Source organism: Megalops cyprinoides, chromosome 9 (assembly GCF_013368585.1).
Source record: "Megalops cyprinoides isolate fMegCyp1 chromosome 9, fMegCyp1.pri, whole genome shotgun sequence".
Taxonomy (NCBI): domain Eukaryota; kingdom Metazoa; phylum Chordata; class Actinopteri; order Elopiformes; family Megalopidae; genus Megalops; species Megalops cyprinoides.
In genome coordinates, this window is record NC_050591.1 from 16,306,662 (window position 1) to 16,332,832 (window position 26,171).

The 26,171-nt window shown below is 46.0% G+C and overlaps 1 protein-coding gene across 1 annotated transcript in view; it reads right to left on the minus strand.

The window, feature by feature from the left end:
* Window positions 1–26,171, minus strand: part of LOC118783553 (calsyntenin-2-like) — a 201,853-nt gene that overhangs the window by 45,787 nt on the left and 129,895 nt on the right. Inside the window, exons 3-5 of the mRNA XM_036537479.1 lie at window positions 13,102–13,297; window positions 8,291–8,499; window positions 5,406–5,555 (exon numbers count right to left, since the gene is read on the minus strand). Of these exons, the coding sequence (XP_036393372.1) occupies window positions 5,406–5,555; window positions 8,291–8,499; window positions 13,102–13,297 (555 nt within the window). The remainder of the gene's footprint in view (window positions 1–5,405; window positions 5,556–8,290; window positions 8,500–13,101; window positions 13,298–26,171) is intronic.

Below are 26,171 nucleotides of genomic sequence, written 5' to 3' on the forward strand. Positions count from 1 at the left end.
GGAGTGTCCCACACTGACACTGTGCTAAATTCTGAAAACAATGACAATGAATGTTTCCCCGCATTTGATCGGTAAGAGGGCTCTCGCTGGCGCCCCTGATGTTTTCTGTTATTGCGGCAGGAACACAGGATAGACGCTAAATTCATACAGGCTGTTTGTCTTGTTGTCCTGCAGAGAAACGCTTTGCGGCTGAGCATTCCATTTGTTTCCCTGCTAAATAATTTACTCCTTTTTATGAAACACGGCAGGGCGCTGTTTCCTTATCCAGCATGTTTTGTGAACGCTGCTGTGGTTCCACTGTTCTTTGCACTGGCAGAGGTTGCTGGTCTTGGCACATTCTCACAGAGCATCATTTTCATCTGCATTTTGGCCTCCTTAGTATTATTCAGTATTGTAATGTTATTCAGATGGTTAGTAATTAGTGCTATGAAAAGGTTATAAAAAGCCAGAGGGGGAAAAAAAGATTTGGGCTGCAATGCCCAGTGAGTTATTCACTCATAATGCTGAAAATACATATCATTTCTGCAGCAATATGGCACTTTCTTTATAAGCATATAGCTGCAACCACGAATCCACCATCTGTTAATTCAAAATTCCACTTGAGAAACATCGAAGCTTTTCTTGGAGTGATCCACATACACATTAACACAAACTGTAGTCTTTCAACTATTCCTCTATCAGAAGAAACACCTTGCCATTTTATTATAACATTTTTTTATTTCTCAGGCTGTGGATGATTTTATTCTGTCAGGCAGATCAAAACAATAGACAGACGGACAGATAGATATGCATGTTTTAATAACCCTTAAAAGGGACACCCATATAAAAGGAAACACAAGTACATTTAGAGGAAACGTTTTTGGGTACATCCCTGCATCCATGATCCATTTCTGGCAGAACCTAATCTCGGCTTGTTTTCAGTTGCTCGCACTCTACACCAACCCAGAGGAAACCCAGAGGGCAGTATTCTACAGCACACGGGCTGGTGAATGTACGTGATTTGGCCCGGTTTTAATATGGGTTAAGGTTAAGACCGAAACAATTATTTCCTACGAGCCTAAGGGAGAGGATGACTGCCGACCGCAAGCTTGAAAGCGTGCTCAGGGCCCTGGTCTGCTTGTTTGCTTTATAGGTCTGACAGCATCTGAGGAGAAACATGCTGGACGGTGTTTGAGGGTCTTTGGCAGACATTAAATTATGAGCCGTTTATTCACTAGTGGGTCTCACATTCTGAAAATCAATTTACAGTTTTTTTTTAACCTGTTTCAATGCAGGATAGCACTTGGAAGGCATAACTAAGATTTATAGGTTATCTAAAAGAGGGAAAAAGAGCCACACGCTGTTAGACTGTTACAGAATTTCGACACTGTAGAGCATCACTTTACAATAAGGGATTGCCATTTGCTGTTGAGAGTTTCGTGAGCAGAACTATCCCTGTTTCCATCTCATGGTGTGTGTTTTTTCAGTCATAGTTACCTAAAAGCCTGAAACCAGGTCTCATCCAGCTGTTATCTAACGTAGTGCCCTTGTTTTAGCTTATAGCTCTGAGATCCTTGGGCATTTTAAGCTCTTTAAGAAAAGCAAATGGGGTTCGCACACAATATGTTTGGAGGACAGAATGGGTGATGATGCCTCCCTCCACCCAGGTAATCATTCGCTATCCAGTCCACCTTCACTCAAAAGCCTCGCATCAACGGTACTCCAATCTCACTGGAGAAAATTCCAATCTCCGACTGGCGAAATTCTGTGAATGCAATCATTCGGCGGTACCCTGGTAAGGGGGAGGTGGGGAGGGTATCTGTCATCGTCCCCATTTTTTTTTTTCCTTTGAACCTTTTTCACCCTGATAAAGGGATGATACCAGCTGTCAGGTGCCCCCGTACGCCTCTTCAGTCAACTCAACCGCGTTCTCTGAAACAGGAAGCCAGGGAGGATAAAGGAGAGCGAGCCCAAATCACGGGCGGCGAAAGGAAGGTCGCCGCATTTCCTTTGCGGGTTTATGGGAAGGGCGGCTTCAATGGTTTAATCAGAGGGAGTTTTGAACGCGGGGGCTGAGGGAATGAGTTTGTCGCCGTCGAGGACGGCTGAGCGGGTCCGCGCCGATGATTGTCAGTGGCGCCGTATCGGGCCGGGGGATCTAGACGGAACACTGGAAGGTGCCTGAGGAAGTGAAGATTGCTGTAGGCGGGGCACGGAAGCACCAGGGACAACAAACACGTTGACAGGGGACACGGGCCTGATGGAAGAAAACCCATCTCTCTCTTTTTTTCCCCCTTTCTTTAATTTTTCTTCCTTCCCTTATCTGAAATGACTTTATTCCTGATCTTCCTTCCCGATCACACTGGCTTTAAAGAGGTTTCCGGAAGGCAAGCACACAAGGCTTTTTAAATCACACTTTCATCTCCTGAAAAGGTGCCTGAAAGTGATTTTGAGTGGAAGCTGACCTTGTGCACAATAGCCGGTGTGCTGCAGTATATATATATATATATTAGAATATTTCCATAGCTACATCTCTGCAATCCAGAGACTGCCTATTTAACACAGTCATACTTTACGATATCATATTTTTGTTCGTGAATCAATACACAGAGAGAACATAACCATACCGCTGATATTTTCCGGAGTACACAAATGGACATCATAATTAGATAACCTCTGTGCTAACATTGATTGAATTTGAATGTGGGTTTAATTTCTGGAGGAGAGCAGATAATGCAGCTCAAATGGCCAGGCAGAGAAAAGGTGAGGCTGAGAGCCTCAGTGAAGTGAGATGCAAAGCGAACAGAGAGATGTGGTTTATGACTCAAATGCACACACGCGCACACGCACGCGTGCACAGACAATTGGTCACTGCCATGTCTCATTCTTCTCCAATCTATCACAGCATGCTGTATGTTGAACGATAAACAGCTGAACGCGTAAGTGAGCTATGTACAGTGATACCGCTTGCTCCCGCACACTGACGCTCCTATCATGAGATTTAGGCTTGGGGTATTATCTAGGTCCCCCTAAAAGCAGGAAAAACGCTATTCAATTTGCTGCTCTTTTCCTGATTTAGACATGGAAATGTCTGTGAGTCTGAGAAGGAGGAACTCTCAGAAGCAGCCCTCCACCCTGACTTTTCTCACATGTCACACTGAGAAGAGAGAAGGAGAAACTTCTCTCCAACTGTTTTGGTAAAGGAAAAGCAAAAGCAGCACTTTTAATGGGAACAGCAGAGCTTGTCAGGTGTTTGCGGAGGTACAGAGTGACAGGGACTTTCTCAGGTAAGGGAGAAAATGTCACTCTCCTGAAAACTCATTCAAGGAGGGGATAGGGGGAAGGTGGGGGACGGTGGGGGAGGGGGAGGGTGGTCAGTTGGACTGTTGCTGCTCCGCTCTGTCACTCCGGAGCGATGCGCACCGACAGGGGAGCCTGGACCGAGGGGAGAGGAGATTACACGCCTGAGGAGCCGGAATGAGAGCCGCTCAGGCTCTGTTTGTTCCACAATCTCTGCTTCTGCATCCTTCCTCCACCTCCATCACCATCCCTGTCCTTCTCCATCTCGTCTCCCCTCGGAGCCCTCGCCGCTTTGCACAGAGCACACATGCTCCCCAGCAGCCTGATTTTTCCCTCATACAGTCGCTTTTGTGCCGTGAAGTCAGTTGATATACACGAATGAGCGATAGCACTTTCCAGCGATACGCTCGTGAAAGGGCAACTGATGACCCAGACAGAGGTAAAAATGAGTCATCTATAACGACAAAGGTGATAAGAGGAGGCTGGAGGGGAGAGGTGCTGTGAGGGGCGGGAGGTCATTAACTGGATAAATGTTGCGGCGGCGGTGTGACCCGGCCGCGACTGTCAATTTCAGCATTGCGCCGGGGCTTTAGGGACACCGATACGTTCTCTTATCCGGAGAGAGAGAGAGCTGATCCCGACACGCTGATTGAGATGGGGAATATACACGCCATTGTCGACGGGGTGGCGACATTCCGTGTACGTGACCTGCTCCTAATCTCGGGCGGGTGGCATTTGCGCTCCCGTGTCAGCGGCGCTCGCTGAGAGGGCTGCCCTTTGCAGGCGGGATAGGAGCTCGCGGGGGAAGGTGAGCTGCTCTCCCCTGCTACTGACAACGCTCTAATGACAAGTGCAAATCCGCGCCAGCGAGAAAAAAAAAAAATAAGCGAAGACTGGCTTCAAAGAGATTAATTTGCTGCTGTTGGAAAGATGTTAATGCCATTCTGTACAAAATAAAAGGCCATATTTTCCTGTTCTCTGTTCATTCCCCCGTGGTTATGTTTCTTTTGACAAGGCATGTGAATCAGACATTCTCGATGCTGGCGCTGTGTCTGTACTGGGGACGTGTAAAAAGAAAATTGGGATCCCAGGTTGAGCTTTTTATGCTTATTGTACATTATTTTTATGGGGGTGGGGGGGTGGGACTGGATGTTAAGGGTCAAGGTGTATGACAGCACATTGGCGACAATCATTGGTGTAATGGCAGTGTATGATGGAGATGTCCTCTTTACACTTTACAGTTCTCTGAAAATTAAACTTTAAAATGACACACATTACAATTCCACCTATAAATATACAGACGAATGCGATCACATTCCGTGCTTTGTTTTGCCTTCTGTTTTCCGGTGTTGACAGAGCTGGAATGCAGACAGCTGTCACGGTGTTGATTGCAACCTCCAGTAAGCAGCGGTGAAGTGAAATTCCACAGTACAATTAAGCTTCCGCCACTAAGAGGCCTGCTCTCTCAGCGCAGCTAGTGGGCCGCGGTCTCTGACCGCGGCTTAGCGAGGGTTTGACACCCTGCAGCTGACAGACCTGTTAATGCAGGTTTACTGTTACCCCTCCCTTCCCCCCTGCCACCACCTTCACCACTGACGCTCTCACTCCATCACTCTGTCGTGGATGCGCTCACTCAGTGCAGGAATGTAAACAGCAACACCAATAAATAGCAATTCAGCTGCTGCAGGTTTTAATAGAAGAAGGTCCCTGTAGAGTGGAATCTGACTGGTGGTGAACTCTACTCAGTGCACTTAATTGCTTCTACTGTTGTAAAGCCTGCAATGATTTTAATCAAACTGAGCTGGGGGTGCTACTTCTACCTCTGCGCTCACTCGCTCACTCACTCACTCACTCACTCACTCACTCACTCACTCACTCACTCACTCACTTGCTCCACATTCATGGATGGAGTAACACTTGGGTTTAGCAAACAGCTGCGATAAAGTGAGATAATCCTCCAGACATTTACTCTACTCATACAGGGCTCAATGCACGTGAAAATGTTACAATGGTGCTGACCTTTTGACCTCGGCCTGAAGCAGTTATGGGATAGGCTGAATCACAGTTGTATCGTCATGCGATAAATGGCGGGGGCGGACATTTCTGAGGAATGAGATGATGCTCACCTTGCCAGCCAGGTTTGCAGACAGGTTTGACGTCTATGCGCACCAGTACGCTCTCCGTTGCCCTCTTCTGCCCACAGTCGAACGCGGTCACCATGATTTTGTACTGCTGCTGCCTGTCATAGCTCAGCTTCTCTGTGTTTCTGATGTTGCCTGGAAGGGGGAGAGGGGGGTGACATAGAGACTTGGAGTTAATTTCTATTCACGTTAATACAAAACCTCTTCTCTTTCAAGCAGCAAGAATATTTGAAGTGAACGAGGGATGGATGATGTGCAGTTTCTGAAACTGAGCACCCTGTCTTTTAAAAAATACAATAAACTGGTAACACCAGTGATCCAAAATAAACTGATGACGCCAGCGAGTCAACAGTATCTAGTATCAGTATAATATAATCATTGCTGGGCAGTGGATCATGGAATGATGGCTACCTGGATGTGTGAGACCTTAGAAGAAGCTGTGTGTAGAGCAACAGCTCCGTAGTTGAGAGATGTGTTATAAGGGTAGGGTCAAAAGGATACCGCTAAGGATGTCAGTTAACCAGACTCCGTTTCTGATGGCCAACTGTGCAGTACACGAATCTCTTGGTGGGTCTTGGCTGTCTGAGATGAGAAAAGCACTGTATACACAACAGCAGGTCAAAAGCGCAGTCTCTCTTTCTCTCTCGGTCTCTCTGTATCTTAGTATAAGCCAGTTTAGGAGGCGTCTGCACAGTGAGGAAAACAGGGTAAACACAATATTAACTATACGACGCACGCGGGCAGAAGGGGAGGATGGGACCTGGCGTCTGAGGGGGAAAAAAAAACCCTTCATGTGTTCAGTGTTCAGAGCAGGTCTTCAAGAATGTAGCGGCTCCTCCTCCCATTTCACCCCTTGTTGCCTTCATCCGTGCGCACGGCGCTTTCCGCTCAATGGAGACGCAATTTCCCTCGTTTAAATTACAACATCAAGTTATCCGTGTCAGCGGACCAAATGTGCTGTGACTGCTGACAACTGTGAAAAGATAATAAATTGCGTTTTTACCCCCCTTCCTACAGTAACAGAAGTCCCTTGCTGCCTTTCACCTGAGGCGCCGAGATGGTTTCAAATCACAGAGAAACTAAATGGCACTGTGGGAAGGAGGGGGGGGGGGAATGACATCACTCTGGGCGCATCGGAGAGCGTGGGTGTATGTCTGCGTACACGTGTTGGGGTGTCTGTGCGGTGGCAGATGGGGTGACGTTGTCCCTGTTTGTGGGGAGGTGTAGAGTGGGGGCACCTGCTCTTCCTGGTGTTATCTGCATGGCAGAGAGCACATTAGCATGTAGTGGCACTGAACCAATTCCCCCCTCACTGGAGGACCACTGCCAGACCAGTCCTGGTAGAACCCTGCTCCCTGCCTTGTTCATAAACTGCCTCATATACGCCTCATGCCTTGGCCTCAGCCTCTGCTTATAGCCATCTGTTCTAGGTGAGCATGTATAGCACGTATGAATGAAAAAAAATTCACTAATACATACATACAGTCATTTATGACGCTGTATGAGGGTACGTCTTGAATATGTAGTCATATGACACCTAGAAGAAGAGGTGGCATATCCTGCCTTCTGACACAACCCTCCATCAGGAAGACATATTCACTACCCTTTAGTAAGAATATATGTCATTTATCCTGTCTAATTCTGCAAAACAAAACGAATGTTTGCAGTGATAAAAATACATGTAAGCTCTGTTGCGCTCTCCAGATGAAGAGCGCTCTCTTGCCCTCTCGTTCTCCCTCTCCATCTCTCCCACAGTCACCCGGAGCCAGAGGTTCTGTTGTATTTAATAACCCACTCAGGTCTCTGATCTGCAGTTAATGACGGCTCCAAAGGCCCTCAGAACAAAACACACTGCGGCGGCCCCATGCATCATTCTGTGTGAATCTGGCTCTAATCGAACGTGGAAAGCGCCAGTCGCAGGCCGGGTGGGGGGGAACCCTGGGCAGCGGTGCGACTGGAGGACTGACGAGCCCGAGCCAAGCCAACAAAGCAGGCCCCCCCTCCCCACCAAAGCCCCCCGCTTCCCCTGAGAGTCCAGAGACAGGCAGCTGCTGCACCCCCCGCCGCTGATGGATGAGAGAGAGGAATAACGGGGGGGGGGGGGTTTCAGAGGGGCACGGGGAGGAAACGGCTAAATGTGAAACTGTCTGGAGCGATTTCCGCCGGAGCGGTCTTAAGGCTACGGCTGACCTTGTCCTCGTAATCGCTCGGGGTCTGGCGGAGCAGGCAAGGAGTTCTTGCCGTGTGAACTTCACGAATGTGTGAACTCCACGGACGTGACCCCTCCTACAGTCCTGTGACAGGACTGCACTGTGCTCCACTTTCTGTCCCTGACACCACACAGCAGTTTCGGAAACTTCACAAAACATGAAATGGACAAAACTATTGTGCTTATAGGCCCTGAGAGGAATCTGAAGTGGGACAACTGTCCACATACAGGACCAGTCAAAAATTTGGACACACCAATTTGAATGCATGTTTCTTATTATCTTAAAGACATTTTGATCTATAGACTTACGCTTAAATGCTTGAAATTTGTTTCTTAGACAAATATAAATAGTGAAGTTGATGTCTATATATGAATTTCTTTCCAAAACAAAAATTTTAATTTTTTGGCTACACGAGAGTTTTGATTTGTTTAAAAATTTCTTGGTCACTGTATAATACCATTTGTGTTATTTCATAGCTTTGATGTCTTTACTGTTTTTCTAAAATGTGAAAAATAGTAAATATAAAAGAAAAACCTTTCTATGAGAAGGTGTGTCAAACCTTTTGACTGATACTGTACACTGAAAACACATACACAGGACACATTTCTGCGGATGAGCAGATGGTGGCAGTGGAAAAGTCTGCGGGGGACAGCTGCTGACCGTTGCGGTCGATGGCGAAGGGCGTGTCCGGGGTGACGATGTCGTAGTTGCAGATCTGGCTGTACTGCGGCGAGCAGTCCTGGTCCCCAGCCTCCACCTGCAGGATGCTGTCGTAGATCTTGCCCTCCGTCACCGCCGCGCGGTATGCCGGCTCCCGGAACGCCGGGGGGAACTCGTTCACGTCGTTCACCTGGATGTGCACCACCGCCCTGGCAGGGGAGCAGGGGGCGAAAGCGAGTCAGACCAGGTGGTGCCAGTGTGGTGTGATGTGGTGGGTGGGAGGCTGACAGATTCAGTATCAGGAATAGGCAATTGTTTCTGCTAATGGCTCTTAATGAACTGTTTAACAACACTATTTGGCTAGTTAGGTAAATCACTTGAAATTGTGTAACATAAAGCAATCAACAGAATCCCCCAAGGACTGGCCATGCAGACTAGGCTGTGCCTGAACACGACGCAGAAATGGCTGACATGTGCACTGATACTGCTGAGGCAGAAAAGATGTAATCTGCTGCGCTCTTTACCTGGAATGTCCTCAGCAGACAGAACAAAAAGTGCTCATGTGGAAGATGCTTTGACTGCAATGATGCAAAAATGAGCAGCAATGCAATCTTTCCTTGTGCTAACATCTGGTAGTCACACACATTGCATCATGTCAGCACGTTTAAGGTGTGATGTGACGCATGTCAAAAATTCATCTACACACATGCTCAATGAAAAAGGGAAACGGACAAATGCTTACACATCCTTTCAGGAATTGAGGCATATTTTCTTTGAAATGTTTATGACGCATCACTCTCAGACATATATACACACAGAGGGCAGAGACACGCATGTGCGCGCGAACACGTGCATGCGCTCACGCTCACTCACACACACACACATACACACGTGTGCGCACACACAGACACTCACACACACACACACACACACAGACTCACACGTGGGCGCACAGACACTCACACACACACACACACACACACACACAGACTCACAAGTGGGCGCACAGACACACACACACACACACACACACACAGACTCACACGTGGGCGCACAGACACTCACACACACGCACATGCGCATGCAAACACAGACACACATGCTTGTATGCAAACACACACACACGCACGTGCACACAAAAGCGTGCAAACACACACAGACACACACAGATTCCCGTGCACCTGCAGACTCTCCCTCCCTCCCTCTCTCCCTCCCTCCCTGTCCACAGTGAGAGAGGGCTGGCGTAAATCAGGGGGCTGTGAATAAGGATGGGCAAACAGTGGCAGACGGCAGACGAGTGCCGTGCCAGCGGGGGGGCCAGTAAATCCCTCACAAGTGCTTGTCTTGTCATATTAATGCACTGGGCTTGTACCTTTCCTTCCAGCCCGGGCCCGAGGGGGAAGGAGGTCAGGCGCGTGCCAAATGCTGGGCCGAAGGGGAGGGCCTTCTGGCACTACACATCTGGAAACGTGCGCCCCGGCGCTCTGCCGCACAAAGCCGGACAGACGGCCGTAAGTGAGCGTTTAGCAGCTATTTATTACCGCCAGCAGCACATTGACGCTGTATAGGTGCAGAGCTGCATTAACGTCTCAGCAGTGGGGTGGGGTGGGGGGGGGGGCTGGGATGTGGGTGCGCTGACAATAAAAAGTGCCATTACATTAGGTTGGTTTATTTCCCCCCCCTACTCTTAAAGCCCCCAGACAGTCTTTCCGCTTGCAGTGAGTGTTAAATAATGCTCGCGATAAATAACCGCGCAGACAGGAGATGTGCGTCTTGTGGCTTCCTAATTTGAGAATAAATGCCAGATGCACGTCTTTCACATGTCCCCCAGCGGACATGACTTAGCGCTCTGACAGCTCTCTTCATTATGGCGCGTTTGCAAATGGCGTTAACACTCTCCGTCCTCCATACCTGGCTTTGTGAGAGTGTCAGAAGCACGGGAGGAAAACCATTACCCCCAACTCTCAACTGTGAATGAACTACATCTGGTAGTCAGCAGCACGGGCTGGCATGGAGGAAAGGCTTTGTCACTCCCTGAGCATTTCTCTGTGAAGAAAGGGCCTTGGGGCTCAGGAGGTTGAGTGGTAATTAGCTCTCCCACATCTCCAGCCGATAGAGGTGAAGCACTTACGGCCAATCTCTGAATTACAAGTGACAGTTTATAAATGCATACGCTGGCATCAGGACAAAGTGTGATGAGGTAGCACAGCAGATAAATTGTCTGTACATTGGACTCAATACCTGGGGGTCATGGGATCAAATCCCAGGGTGTCCGGCCACTGATGCCGGTGCTTAGTCAGACTCGCCCCTGTGAAACTGAAGTCATTATCAAAGAAGTAGGTGGAAGGATGTGCACCTATAACTGCTACGCATCCTTGGAACTGCTATTCTGAGTGAGTTTACCTGCTCAACACAAGAATAATGGCATGTAAAAGGCGACCACAGTGCTTGTGGATAAGACCCTGTGTGCATGTGCAGCAAACATCATATCGATAAAATCAAAGACATTTTTAATATGTCAATGTGTCCTCTCTGCCACCTGTGTGAGAGACTGTATGTCTACCCCCTGAGGGGGGTGAAAGAGGAGAGAGAGACAGAGAGACACAGAGACAAAACAACTATCCAATCATCATAAGAGTCGTGTGACCCTTGCACTCACTGAAAGAGTGAGGTAGTGAATTAACCAGGCTTTCTGAGAGAGAGAAAGAGAGAGAGGGAGGGACAGAGAGAGATTCTCCACTCATCCCCGTGTCATCCCTGATCTTAAAGGCCCTCATCCTCACTATGTAATTTTCTTGACTGCTCTCCTGCTTTGGGGCCAGCGTGTCGCGTACAATTTTGGCTGTGTCTAAAGGGGGGTGGGGATTTGCATCTGGGAACAAATCCCTGAGGAGCATGGAGAAGCCCTGCCTCTCTGTTTATCTCTGTTTATAGCTGCGTCGTAGGGCAAGGGCTAACACCCATCTGTCACACACAGCCCTCCGCGGTACACAGAAAAACAGGGTGTTTGCAATGAGGAGCAGGTGTGGTGTCTGTGGAGCGCCAGTGTTTAAATCTGGTGCCACTGTGGATGGGCTGCAGGGAGTCTCCAGGCGTGGATTCTCAGTACGTTTGTGTCTGGGAGTGATATAGGACACAGCCATTCCGCCTGGGTGGGGCACTGTAGCTCAATGCTGGCCAGGCACTGCATGGGGAGGTGCGTCTCTAAGCACACTCTACACATCCAGTACTGTACAGTACTAACACTGTGAGGCTGCAGCCACATAATGACACTGACTGATTGCTGAGATTGACAGGGGCTGAGCAGAATGTCCGGTTTATGTAAGAGCAGGATTTTGCACAGAAACATGCATGCATGCACACACGTACGCGCGCACACACACACACACACACACACACACACACAAACACACAATCGTATTGATGTCATTTCAAGTAGAGTATCCATAGATACTGCCATAGATGGCAGTCCACTCTCTGGAGAACCACTGTTGATAAAGCAATAAAATCACACGAGGAATTAATACAATACCCAGAAGGGCAGAGCTCTGTGACAGTGGGGTGGGGGCCTGGAGGAGCAGTGAGCTCTGTGATGGAGGTGGGGGGGGGGGCTACTTTTACAGCACAGCTGTCAGAGTGCGCGTGACAAGGTGAGTGCCACAAGCAGCCCTCTGTGATGGAGGAGTGTGGAGAGGCACTCAGGGGTGTTTATCAGAGCACTGGCAGGCCCTTTACTGCCTGGAGGATGGCAACTCAAGACCAACCTGCAGTATTACAGCAGCTCTCCGCTCCTACAGACACAGTGCGTGTGTGCACGTGCGTGCGTGCGTGTGTGTAGGGGGGGGGGGGTCTTGTCCAAGGGAATAAGGAGAGCGGAGAAGAAGACTGAGTGTGGAAGGACAAACAGAGGTGTTCTTCTCACCCCTATAGCTGACCTGTGCTCTGGGAATGTTCACTGCTGACCCGCTGAACACACTGCTAGGCCTGCACTGCCTTATTGGTGTCTCACTGTATGAGTAGGAATAATATCCTCCTGCAAGGACAATAACCCAATCTAATCTTAGGAAACCTGTGTTCAGCAGGTCTGTACATGTGCAGTCACAGACCATTGTTTTCTTCCACTGTTTCGATAAAGGACTCCTTGAAATAGACGTTCCCCTGTCCCAGAGACACAGTAACACGGTAACCGTGCTCCCTGGTCTTCCACTGTGCCAGTCCAAACGTTCCAGACTCCATACTGACGACGGTCCGATCGATCAGAGCCTAACTGAAATGCATTATGTCACTGTCTCCCCTCTTATGAGGTCTGAGTGCCCGGTGCTACTCCCTATCGTATGCTTACAGACTTCACTCTGAATCAACGCCTACATTTTCCCATGAGGAGCTGACACAATCAAGCAAAATGTAGACAGAGACTTCAAAGCCTGACAGCCAAGACAGAAAGGACAGAAAGACTCACAAGAAGAATCCAAACAAGCCAGAAGGTGACAGACAGGACCTGTGTGTACATATACCTCCTGTGTGTGTGTAACACATTTTTCACATTATACACAAATTTAAGGCCTTGCTATCAAAGCTGGTTTACAGAATGAGAATATAGCACCCTAAACGCACGCTAACTATCAGCATATGCTTCTTCATAATATGATGAAACATCAGCATTACATTCAGGCAACAGAACATAAACTATACGCTCCTTCTTTAATATGAGAGGAAACAAAAACAAACATTAAATGTACACAAACACATGCATGTGTGCTCTCACACACACGTGTTCTTGCACGCAGCAACTTGCTGGTTTTGAAACTCACTTGTGTGACTTTTTCCAGCTGCTGCCGCTGGGCCCGGCTCCGCAGTCGTAGGCCTGGATGATGAAGGTGTACTCCTTCTGCAGCTCGCAGTCGATGGGGCTCTTGGCCCGGATCAGGCCGACGCCGGACGTCTTGTTCAAAACCACGGCCTCAAATGGGGCATCCTGCCCGTGGATCTTAAACGCACAAATTTCACCTGCAGGAGGACAGGGAGACAGACAGGAGGGACACATTTTATGAGATTCCGACCATATGCTGGGGAAAGAAGTAAAACGGTAATTAAAAGAAAAGTTGAATCAGCTCTGTGCTTTTTTATGTCCTTTAACAATGCAATGCGGGAGGAGGTACTCAGCTGTCACACATAATTCTTATGTGTCTCATGCTACGTCTTCCCAAAACCATGCAGTCAGCCTCCCAAACACGGCAGGGAACACGTCCTTTAAACACCCTCCTCGAGCCTGTTCCGTTTGCACCTACCGCTTGCATTTTCGGTGTGAGAAAAACATGCTGTGTGTGTACGTCTGAGAGAGGGAGGGGGAGTGGGAGAGATCTGAGACAGCGATTTAGTCAGGCCCACCAAAACAAACTCCCAGATGCACATGGGGTTTGGTCTGACTTTCTTCTTTCATTCTTTTTTAAGCAACTCTGTAATTCCCTCGGAGGCTGCAGTTTAATTTGAGGCTGAGGGGGGGGGGGGGGGGGGGGGGGGGGGGGGGGGGGGGGGGGGGGGAACCCATCTCCCTGCGAGCACTGCTCTTCTCTGTGCATCTGCTTAATAGGCCAAGGTCACGTACTATAAACGCAGGCAACAAACTCGCTCATTCACTCCATAATCACTCCTCGCCAGACGCGGGGGACAGGGGACACCCGCTCTGTGGTTTGCTTCCCATATGGAGCGCTATCACTCCACGCTGCCGGCCTACGGCGCAGTTTCATGAGCGGCGGAATGACTCGCCGAGCAAAGTCACCCTCATTTACAGAGAAATCAATTAAAAAAACAAGCAGCCGAGAGGGCCACAACAAAGGCCACCGTCGGACGCATTAACAGGTCCGATTCCGCTGTCCTCTCGGAGTCCATGAGTGCCGTGTAAAGAGCGTTCTTCCCGGGGATTTCGGAAATCACTTTGCGCAAGCCGCATAACTCTGACCCGTGACGGCTAATTGCACTGATATCACTAAAACTAACAGGAAAGAGTAAATTGGATTCTGGCTTGGCTTTGTGTGCGCATCGCTGCTGGCGACTCCTGATAAGCCGAACTTTATTTTCCCTGTGTTTCTTTTCTTTCTTTTTTTTTCATCCCATTCCGTTATAATCCCATCTCCCTCTTCCTGTAGTGTTGAAATAACAATTTACCCTCCGCAGTCAGAGCGGAGTGCAGCGCAGGAAGCTGTTTAAATGCCCCCTTTTATATTACCTCCACAATGACTTATCGAAATTAAATGGGCTACACAATGGAGGAAGCGTGGCAAGGTGTATAGAAAAATAATAATAAATTTGCGACAGACGGCGTGTGACGGGAGAGATAACCGCGCCAGGGAAAGATACAGGTTTTGATGTGGGTTTTGCGCATCCAATACCGCACCTTCAGAATTGTGGAGAAAGGAGGAGAGAGGAATGGAAAAATCCATTTGAGGAAAAATAATGATATCTTAGAAATAAAACAAATTGAAAAAAAAATTCTGCTGGACAGTCTGAGAATATCCAAAATGATTTTCTTCTCCGAAATGCATTTCAGGATTAAATTTCATGGGAGGTCAATAAGGTCAAGGTGAGCTGTGCTGATGTTATAACAGGCCCAGTATGTTTATTTAAATGTGGAAAAATAAAAAACACAACGTTTTTTAAATTTGAAAAATTTGTAGGTCCTCTTTCCCATCACCTCACACACACGCAAGAAAGACTGCCTCCTCTTAGTTCAACTTCTGCACCACATGTGGCTTGATAGTATCCCACTCTGTACACAATGCAAGTGATTATAATAGTGCAACATATGAAGACGTGCAAATGTAGCATTAATCATTAGTTAAAAATACCTCCTGTTAGACCCTGCACATAAGCCATTGTGAAAAAAGGCTCAGAAATCCAGTATAACACAACAGTGATGAAATTATGCCTGGATTATACCATTGAGGGGAGGTGTTAAGACAAACTTCTGTGGCACTGGTTTCTCTGCTGCTGGAAACACACACCTTTTGTAATGGGTTTTGGTACGTCTCAGAAGCCAAAGGCGCAAGATCTAGCTCAGTACTTTGTTGGGTAACACAGACAAAAGTCATTGCTGCATCCGTCACTATGCAGCTAAATAAGCCCTTTAATGAGCGCCGGAAACACTGCTCCACTAATGCAGCGGTCCATATCCGAGCGCTCACCCAAATAGCTTAGCACTCTGTTAATTTGTTACATGAAGGTGAAGGCATCAATCACAGGCACAGAGAAGATTTGGGAAACAAGGCCAGTCGGCGCCGATCCGAGAGCCAGCCTGAGAAAAACACGGAACCGCCGGAGGACAGATCTGATCAGCCTGCCGGAAAAATGATCCGAATGTTTTAAACCAAAGCCCAAGAAGCGCCTCCTTATCCTCACCGCAAGGACTACAGATGAGAGCAAGACCTGAAAATGGAAATTTCTCTCGCTACCTTTCCCGCAACACAATGATAAGAGCAGAGATACAGCACAGCATGGAGTATATTTACTGCTATTTACTGTAGTAGTATAGCAGTATATTTAGTATATTATTATTACCATTACTCATAAATGTGTAACTAGTGAGCACTGTAACCCCTTTCCCCAGGGCACCCTGTAATACATAGCACATTTGTGACAAAATAATACCAAATTAACAAGAACAAGAAAAAAAACTAGATCTGACACAATATGCTCACAATCAATATGAAAAGGAGGTCAAATCAGAGTATCCAGAGTACGAGTGCAATAAAAAAACATAACAGGGCATCTTTTTTGCTACATGCAAGTGACTACCTGATTTGTTGCATTTAAAATTAGACATAGAGAAGGAGACGGTTCAGCAATGCAGGAACATAAAGTTACATGCAGACGCTGTCACCCCAAGGCCTTTCTGATACCTTTTTGCAGAGAAAATCATGATACAGCTCCAAAATAATCCAGGTATCATAACAAAGTGAAAAGAATGTCATTCTTTTTACATTCTCTAGTTTGGCCTAGCTGTTATGGCCCTTCAAAACAGAAAAATGGCATTATGTTGGAGAATTTGAGCAGTGTAGATTCTGTACAAGGCAATAATTTGACTTTTCACAGGCAAAGAGACGACTATAGGATGTATTTTTTCCATGCATTTTGCAAGAATGTACTGCACATTGTTTAACACAACTGCGACTGGGCTACTATAGCCTATAGTCTTATAATGTCAGTATTGCCCATTTGTTTTATAATTGTCTTTGTCAAGCCACTTCACATGTGAATACCAACCATAATTTGGACTTTGAATAAATGCTTTGTGAGTCTACTTCCATACAATCCTGCTCCTCATGCTATAGCACCTTATCTGGTTTAATCTGTTTTTCCTGATATTAATACCAGCAATCTCAATTCTCTTTCCCCAATGACATGGTGATTTTTGATAACGTATTGTTAAAGACAGTTATATTTCAATTTAACTGGCTGCTCCAAGTTTTAAATTCAGTCTTCAAATCTACAGGTCAATTCTAAGGACATCGCATTTCGCTCTCATTTTTGCATTTTGCTCTAAGATGTTCCCCTTCTTCTGCATCCTATGCCTGGTTTTGTGAGAATTCTGTCATGACGAGAGAGTCAGCCCACCACCTTTACGGAAAGAGTGAAACTGAAAAGCCTGTAATTATGTTCTTCATGAAATTAGCAGGCAAAAAAAACCTTACTGGGGCTGTCCATTTCTGAGATAAGAATTAATACTCATTCTGGTTCCGTGTTCTCGCTGTAGTCAGTGAAAGGGGAGGGATTTTAATTAAAAACACTTCTCCCGCAGCATGTTGTGAGACTTAGACATGATTTGTTCGACCTTCCACTGATGCTTTCAGGCAGCCCCCCCCCCCCCCCCCCCCCATCTCTTAATTACCTAAAGGATCTTTTTTTCTTCGCACTTGAACAAGTTAATGGCATCCTGCCGCCTCTGTGCTGGGGAGGAGACGGCCAAGGTGCAATCAGAGTTATGAGGGTCTGACAGACGTTCAGGGTGAGAGAGGGGACAGCAGGTTGGTCTGTTGGGTAAGGGCGCTGATTGGTTGTGGACTTACGGGTGATAAGAATCCACTGCTTTGGCATACTGCTAAGAAGCATGGCCCTCAACCCTAAGCTTGCCACTTTATTTCCCAGGTGGAGCATTGTTGTACTCAGGGTACTTGTAACCTGAATTGTTTTAGCTGTACACACTGATGATGTTTAAACTACTGTATCTAAGCTACTCTAGATAAGAGCATCTGCTAATCAAACAATAATTTAACGTAAGCAGCTCAGACCGACAGGTACTACTTTGCCTCACTCTGAATTGCTTCAGTAAATATCTACATGTATAAACAGATGTATAAACATCTCCACAAAGTGCTTACAAAAAAGGTTTTGCACATGTAAAAATGATTTAATCTCTACAATTCAGTAGCAATGCTTGCAAAATACTGTAGGTCTGACATCAAAACGATTGATATCAAAATGAAGCCAATATACACAAAACAATTTGGGCCACATTATCTCACACAAAGCAAACAAGCAGTACTCCAAAGCAAGTCTGCTCACTGTTCCCTAAATTCCTTTGTTTAACCTCACCCTGTGGGTGCCCTTAATGGAAGCCCTAAGATGAATGGACTTCGAGCGCCCACGAGGGTCCACTGGTTTTATGGAGGCGGAGATGTCAATATTGCATTAGATCAGCCGTCAGAAGGGAGATACTCTGCGGAGAGCCCCCACCCACACACACATAACCCCACCGCTCAAAGGAAGAAAGCACTGTTTGACAGGCCATTACGAAAACACAGAGAGCCTGGACACAAACACGGCACAACATCACAATCGACCGCTTTACCCTGTGTGAAAAGAACACCAGTGAAAAATGTACAGTGAACAGTAGCATAGAAGCAGTTCTGACACACAAACAATTCAGGGGCTCCGGTAGGTAATTCCCATCCATAAAGAAGGCTCAAAGGAGTGCCCTGTAAATTGCTGCTTCCAGTACAGCCAAACCCTGATGATGGCAACAGCACTTACAGATTCAGCAATTTTGGACACTCAACTGCCATTTTTTATTAAAAGAAAAATATGCAGGAATGGTAAGAAGACTTAACCTCACTGGTAAACACAGAAAAATTAGATAATAAAAAACAAGGACATCATAAAAAAGCAAAAAAAAAAACACTTTTTTTCCCCCCATTTTTAAACGTGCACTTAGACATGTGTCTAAGTATTTGGAATATTTTACAGCTCAGTAAACCCCAATGCCAGATTTTAATGCACAAAAGGTTGGAATTACGTAAATAATAGCATTCAATAAAATAAACAATAATAACATTAAAGTAGAAAAGCTACCTTAGCTGGGCTGATAATAGACCCATCCATTTAACCTGGTTCATAAATAATTCAAATAAACAAAACTAATTTAGCACCCCACTGAACAATGCTTATTTGTAACCGTACCTACAGTTTACATAAAACAAACACAATCAATATTACTATCTCTGATGCCGTTTAAGTTATCTCAGATGTGCGAGTATGTGTTTTTCAGCAGTCTGATGGTTTTCAATGTTTTTTCCAGTTCGCCACTGAATCGCACTTCTGCCAGACACTGACAGTGGTATCATTGCACCAAATGGCGGTGTCCCTCTGCCAGTCTCAGTCCAGCTGCTTACAATGATTGCCCACTAAGCACTAGTCAGGCTTGGCTCCAGAAAGGCCTATTAAAATCACATACATAAATCTGTGCAGCTAGTGAAGCAGGCCACGGGTCTGTGCAAAGGCACTGGCAAGATAATTAAGACAAGCACAGCCTGCGAAAGGAGATGTGTGATGGTCCCCATTGCTCTCTGTCTAGGCTGTCCCAGGGTGCGAGGCCATTGCTATTTTCAGTGTTGACTCGTCAGGACCAACACACGCCTGTCTGGCAGAGAGACACAGCCCGCGTCCCCTCCCTGTGACGGAGCACCTGCGGAGGAGGGCAACATGCCGGACGCCATCACAGAGTGAGGCTCAGCCCGTTCGACCGATTTATTCACAGCGCCAGGCGAGAGACAGGGGCGGGGAGGGAGAGAAAGATAGACATTACTAAAAATAGGCGAGCTGCACTCCCATGCGCTGACTTGTTTCTGTAAATTTAGAGCCTTGTTGCCTCTCGCTTCCCCTCCAGACGCCCTCTGCTAAAAGAGTATTAATTATTCAGCTTTTCAATTTGGCAGCATCCAGGTGCCGGTGTCACCCTTGCCCTTCGGATTGGTGGCTTTGGGTCAGGCCTGTAAAACCCACCTGAACCTTCTGACCCGTTCCGTCACTGGGCTTGATGACAAACGCTGGAGCCCCCGCGCTCCCAGCAGCTGTGGGGTCATGGGCATTCTGTGTTCAGATGGTTTCCAGAGCAACATGAGACAAACCTGATGGTCGCTGTTCCAAGAGATTGACAGCACAGCACTGAGGTAACGGGAAAAATGCACCGGGCACCTCTAAAAGGATCTGCAGAATACAGCAACTCTTTCAGAGAGCAAGACGTTGATTGACAGATACTAATGCTAATTTGTACACATTTACAAAATCTTGAACTTAATGGCATATGGTGCAGTGTATAATCAAAACTGTAGGCAAGATATGCTTTGTTGTCATATGAATTGGAGTTTTACTGTACAACCAAAACCCATACAAACAAGAAAGAACTGTTTATGCTCAGTATTTTCAATCCAATAAACCACAAATACCCAATTAAAATAAGTCCCAGGAGGAGAATGGAGGCAGATCAAATTAAAAGGAAACCACTGCCAAATGCATTTGGCTACAGCACAGAGAAGATTCACCACCTCGCTGAGTTTACACCTGTTTCTTATTTAGTTTCATTTGGAAAAGAAAACGACACTCTACAAGATGTTCTTTGAAAAAAGTAATTATCCACCTATGGAGGAGCTCGGTCACTACGTTGTTCTCACAAAGCTTCACTTCCTTCTGACCTTTTCATGAAAGCCCTGTTTATAATTACACAGCATTTCGGTTTCCCTCCCTGTGGGAAACACACTCTTTCAGAAGCAATTTTTCTATGCGCTTCCCTGTAACTATAAGCACGCACAAAGTGAGAAGAAGTTCGGTGTGTGTGTGTGTGTGCTTGTGCATGGCATTGTCGGCGATCATTGCTCCCTGTTCCCTGAACATCTCCTCTCCAGTGCATCTTCATTAGCAGTACTCACACCTGACAGATAAAACAGATTGAAAACCAACAGTGACGGCTGGGCGCCAACTGGGGGCTGTCGGCCAACAAAATGAGTCTATTAGCTGAGGCTCTCCTGATCAGAGCCAACCAGTGGCTTTTAAGTCAAGGGACTCTTGTCTTTGTACCTCCATCCTCCTCCACCACAACTAGCCCAAAGCCAAGGCTTCATGCTATAAATACACATTTGAACTGCGCTCAGTTTAAATCAAAAAACAGTCAGGCTTAATCAAAAAATACTTTTCAAAAGGCAGCAGGATGTGGTCAAAGCTTCTTGTGCTCACTTGAATTCAAATGTTCAACTTTTGAAAAGTGAATTGGCCATTTATGTCACTATGTAAAAGGACTTTTAGTCACAGTTATGGAATTATTAATTATGTCTAAGGTCAAGGTGTGGAAACACAAATGGCTAGCTGCGCAAAATTAACCATCTGGACGTTTTCCGCTAATCTAATTGTGCCTCATCAATGACTGCTGCTATAGTATGATATATCTGTTAGTATCTCACTCATACATCCAAGCTGTACAAACTTAATGTCTATTCAAAACGTTAATTCAGCATTTGCATGAGAAAAGTCCTGGATACCACAAATTAACTCATAATTTGACATGTTCTTGACACTAACCAGTGATCCCCACCTTGGGCTGACTGTGGCTTACTATAAAAAAATGGCTTGCACCGATACAGGCATTACTCCATGCCCCTGTTTGAGAGCATTTGAAAACCTCACAGAGGCATCTGCAAATGATTAAATTAAATGAAATGTCGCCTGCTAAGCTGCTATCCCCTGTCAACCCAAACACAAAGCAATAAACTGATGGAGTGTGCTCTGCCTGTGCTCCCCTGGCCTGGCTGCTTTGATGAGGAGGAGGCAGGAGCGTCCCAGGCCTTGCTTATCTTCAGTGGTGGCCCGTTAAGTCAGGGCTGACTATGGCACAGACCAGGCGACACAGCTCTGGAATATTAACAGCTTAAAGACACTATGTGCCAGCCACGAGTCCACTGGAGGGCTGTGGGTACCATGCCCGGATATGTCATAAGGACACTATTAATCTGGTGTCACGCCACAGAAATGATGATAAGGCCAGAACATGTGAGCATGCCGTTAAAAGTGTCTCTAAAATCCCATGATGCACTTCCCAACACAAAGTCCACCAGACTACCCTGGACTGTTTCCTGAAGTTTTAAAATCGCATCTGGTGCCTGATTGACTGGGTCATTTCAGAGCCATAGTTGTGAAATATTGAGCATTATACCTTGGTCTTTACTTTGTGGCAATCCTATGAAAGTAGTCTGCAGCTGTAACTGCTATGATCACTCAAACTGATTGTTTAATTCTAGCCATGGCAGCATTAATCACTTTTATGTTCCAACCAGAAAGCCGAAAAAATTATAGTTAATCAACGAGCAAAAACAGTCACCGCAAATCAGCAATAAAGCAGTTACTCGTGTCTAATGCAATGTTCCCCTTTCTGTCTTGAACTCCACCACCCCCCCTCCCTTCCAAAACCCTTTGCCTCGGCAACCCCCTAAAGGCCACGAACATTGCCTAAGGGGGTGGCACCACCTCTGGTACCACCTCTAAACCCTAGCCTCACACATTCAAACTTAAAAGAAAACAATTAACTATTCCAAGTATCAAATTATGAAAACAAATGAAGTAAGAAACATAAACTTGACAGACATGGTGTTATTACAGTTGTCATTACTAGTGCCGTGCAGCCTAATTAAGCAACAACAGAGGTGTAATGATTAATTTCAGTTCTAATTTGTTTTCATTAGAGTCTATCCCAGTGGTAAGGGAGATAAAATACAAACCATGCGGAATGCTGTGTTCATGCAGGGTAATACTGCCCACGAATCTCAGCATGACATATTGAGTCTGCCCTTGCTACTAGGACCTCCTGTCACCTTCCATTGATGTGAAAGACCTAGGCACAGAGCCTGCTACTGATTGACAAGTGCAGATTTAAATATGACTGCTAGTAACGAACATGAGCCCCTGATGCTTTAATCAAGTACTAACAGCCAGGACTGCCAGGAGCAACACAAGCTACAGGTGGATTGGAGGTCACTGTGGTGAAGACACTTTAAATATGTCGGCTTTCTCTAGTTCAGTGACAATGAGTCCGTTCAAGCTACAGTTATGGTCTCTCCATGACACAAACAATTTCATACCATGAATACCAAGTTGATTTTTTTGGTCTCTCCTCCAAAGGATTTGTATTACCACCATGTTAGCAGAACTTTGAAAAGATAACAGCGTTTTTGTACCAGCAAAAGCAACATCCTTGTGGCCTTGGAAAACAACTGACTGTTTTGAGTGTCTCAATGCATGAGGAATAGTCCTCTGTAAGCCAACACCATACAACACTGCTGACATTTAAATTACACACATTCAACAATGGAGGAGACAGACAAGGAAAGCATACACTTCCTCTGTACACTCATCCTTTCAGAATGCTGACTATTTCATTAGAAATGTGTTTATCACAAAAAAAGTTTTGTTAAAGGCGAAACAAGAACGAGACACAAGGACCTTTCACTTTAAGCTTCTCGCTTATTCACTTCTACAAGGTTTTCGCTCACTATGCAGACTTTGTGTGAGACTGTGAGATGTGCTGCATTTATCTCAATTTTCACGTGCTGCTGATTTTTCCACTTTCCCCCTCAAGTGGTTTTCTAAACTAATTTCTCAGCTCAGACAGACATCACGCCACTGCCAGATGAATGCATTTGGAGGAGAGACAAAAAAAGCAAAAAGACAAAACGCGCCACATTAATGATGTTAACATTTGGGGGGACGGCACTAGCAAAGCGCCCTGGAGCATAATTACACACACATCACTGCAGGGAGTGAAAACAGCACACAGCCACACTGCGCTCAGTGTTAGTTAAGACAAGCCCTTACACACAACACCTGTGGTTATTCCACTATACACATAGGCCCTTGCTGCAGAGATGTGTACAAAACATACCAGGACAGTGACGACCTCACAGGGGGTGTATACATTACAAGTCACCAAGTTCCTGCTTTTTATCATTAATAATGTCAACTGGAGAAATGCAGCAGTCTTTTTCCCCCAGGGTCATTTTCTAAAGTATTTTTCTTTCAATCAGTCTGTGGTCATCCGCTGCCTAAGGAGGCTGTGAAGTTGGAGCAATTTTGAATTCTTTCCTCCACCCATCTCTGGCCTTGGAACCCCATGGAAGTGAAGAGTCACAGCTGAGGAGAGAGGCAGAAGAGTTCCGGCACTCACAGTGCAACCTGCTCCCACCCACCCCTCACCCCTCACCTCTCAGCCCCAGCCTCGGAGACAGACACGACGGCTGTCACCATGGTGATTCACTCTCGCTAAACAAATCTGTCCATCCACAGGGAGCTCAATAAAAGAGTAATAATGAAGAAGCTGCCTATGTTCAGATCATTTGATTGATGGCTTGTCTCCCTTATCTTACTTTGTGTACAACAATTTGCATGTAAATGTATCACAATCAGCAGAGGACACACAACATTAAATTATTTGTTTGCCTATGATTGGCACAAATAAATACAGATTTCCTACAAAATCCATGTTGACAGCAGGTCTGGAACTATTAAAGAGAGCACAAGGTGACCTACCTACTGTATGATAAGGTCAAACAATTCTCAAACTACAAATAAGTGCCATATTCTATGTGATTCCCAGAAAAGGATTTGACAATACTACTACTGCTACAACTAATAATAACAGAGATGATGACGGCATTGTGTTACATTTTAGAACATTGTTGGAGCTAAATACAGGAGACTGGTTTAAGTCGGTAATCTTTTTGTTGTCTTCTGGCACTCTACATGACGTAAACAAGCACTTGGGAAGCACTTGCGCTTCTGTTTATCTGGCTGCCTGTCAAAGTGGATTTTATCACTAAGTCTGCTGAGAGAGTTGATGTGGCTCTGCATTCACACAGGTGAGCGAGGATCTGTGGTCCTGCCTCCACACATGTAGAGGAGCATTCTCCTTTCCCACTCATTAGCTGGCTATTCTAACTATCCATGGGTTAGCTTCAGTTGGAGAGCTAAGTTCAGGTGGGAATAAGGGTTGGTCATGAAAAAAGATTTCAAATCATTTTTAGGTGTATTGTTAACTGAAAGTTTTTTTCACAATCAAAAGTATCTTGGGGTTCTGTTATGTTCTTTTGGTTTTCAGAGTAAAAGTTGGAGAACTACTGCTTCAGCCAACTTTACTCTTTCAAAAAGTCAAAGAAGCTAAAAAAACCATTGTGCCCCCACATCATTCCCCTTTTCCATTTATTTCTTACTTTTGAAAAGAAAACAAAAATACCGACAGCACAAAAGATAGACAGTTTTAGATAACCACTATGCATGTGTTTTGTCCTTCCAGAAGTAGATCCTTTGCCACTGCAGAGATTAATGTGGTAGCTGGCCAACCGTACACAGTGTAGCAAAGCTTGGCCTCTCTGTATGAGAACAGGGAAAAATGAGATCCATTAAGTAAAGGTCAGCTTGGCATGGGAATGGGCCCGCCATTGATCTGGAAGGGGTCTGGGGAATACTCAGAGCGGGCTATGCGCCACTGAGGCGAGGCGTAACTGTACAAACAGAAAAACCCCATCATGGGCTCAATGATAATACTGATTATAGTTATTATAACAATAAGGCCGGTGTATCTAAATGTCACTCCTGCATTTCGCTCTCCTCCTGAGCTAATTCAGCACCAGACATTCTGCACGGCTGCCCCCCTGCCCCTCAGAACGCAATACCTCAAAGTCAAATCATCAAAAGGACTCCCCGGATGTTTGTTGTTTTCTGATACTTTGTTCTGCTGGGAGTGAAGAAGATTGATTCTGCGGTTTTCCTGGCTATAGGTCCCCAGTGTCTCATCCACATGACACACACACACAAAGCCATCATCTCTGTTAAATGTCAGAGAGTCACTGTGGACTGACAGTCATGAGCCTTGGAGCTCAGCTTGCTGTGAGCCAATCACAGCCGTGCAACGTAACTACTGAATTCAATTAAATGTATGTATATGGAATTTTTAACATTTATTTTGCATTCCATTACATTTAATGGCATTTGTGGTGTCTGTATGCACATGTGTGTGTAAGTGCATCTATGCTCAAGTGTAATGTAAGCAGAGCTGTGTGAATATTTATATATAGAGCAGAGTGCTGAAAACTGGTTTGGTTTCCCATTTAAATGAAGTGGCTGCCTCTCAATCAATAATGCAGAAGGATTCTGGAAGCAGCTGGGTTGCTTTTCATGCACGAAGCAAAAAGGAGGAAAAAAGTGTGTGACAGTGATGCCCCCTGTCAAAAACAGCACCTGCTAGGTCTCTGGGAGGCTACTCAGACTGTGAGAGATGAGGGTATGCACACGCACAAATGAGTGTGAGTGTGTTTGTGTTTGTGTGTGTGTGTATGTGTGTGTGCGTGTGTGTGTTTTATCTGTCCAGAGTGCTTACACGGCGGGTGGCATGTATGGAAGAATGAGCACTGCTTGCACCAGTGACTGCACCCAAAGCGAATCAGTATCTGCACCAGTTACTGGGCCCTGCCGCTTCCTCTTAGTGCACTATATATATTATCCATACTTTACACATGAAAAGCCAAATTTACTAGGTTAATCTTTCCTTCCAAGTGTATCCCCACCACCACAC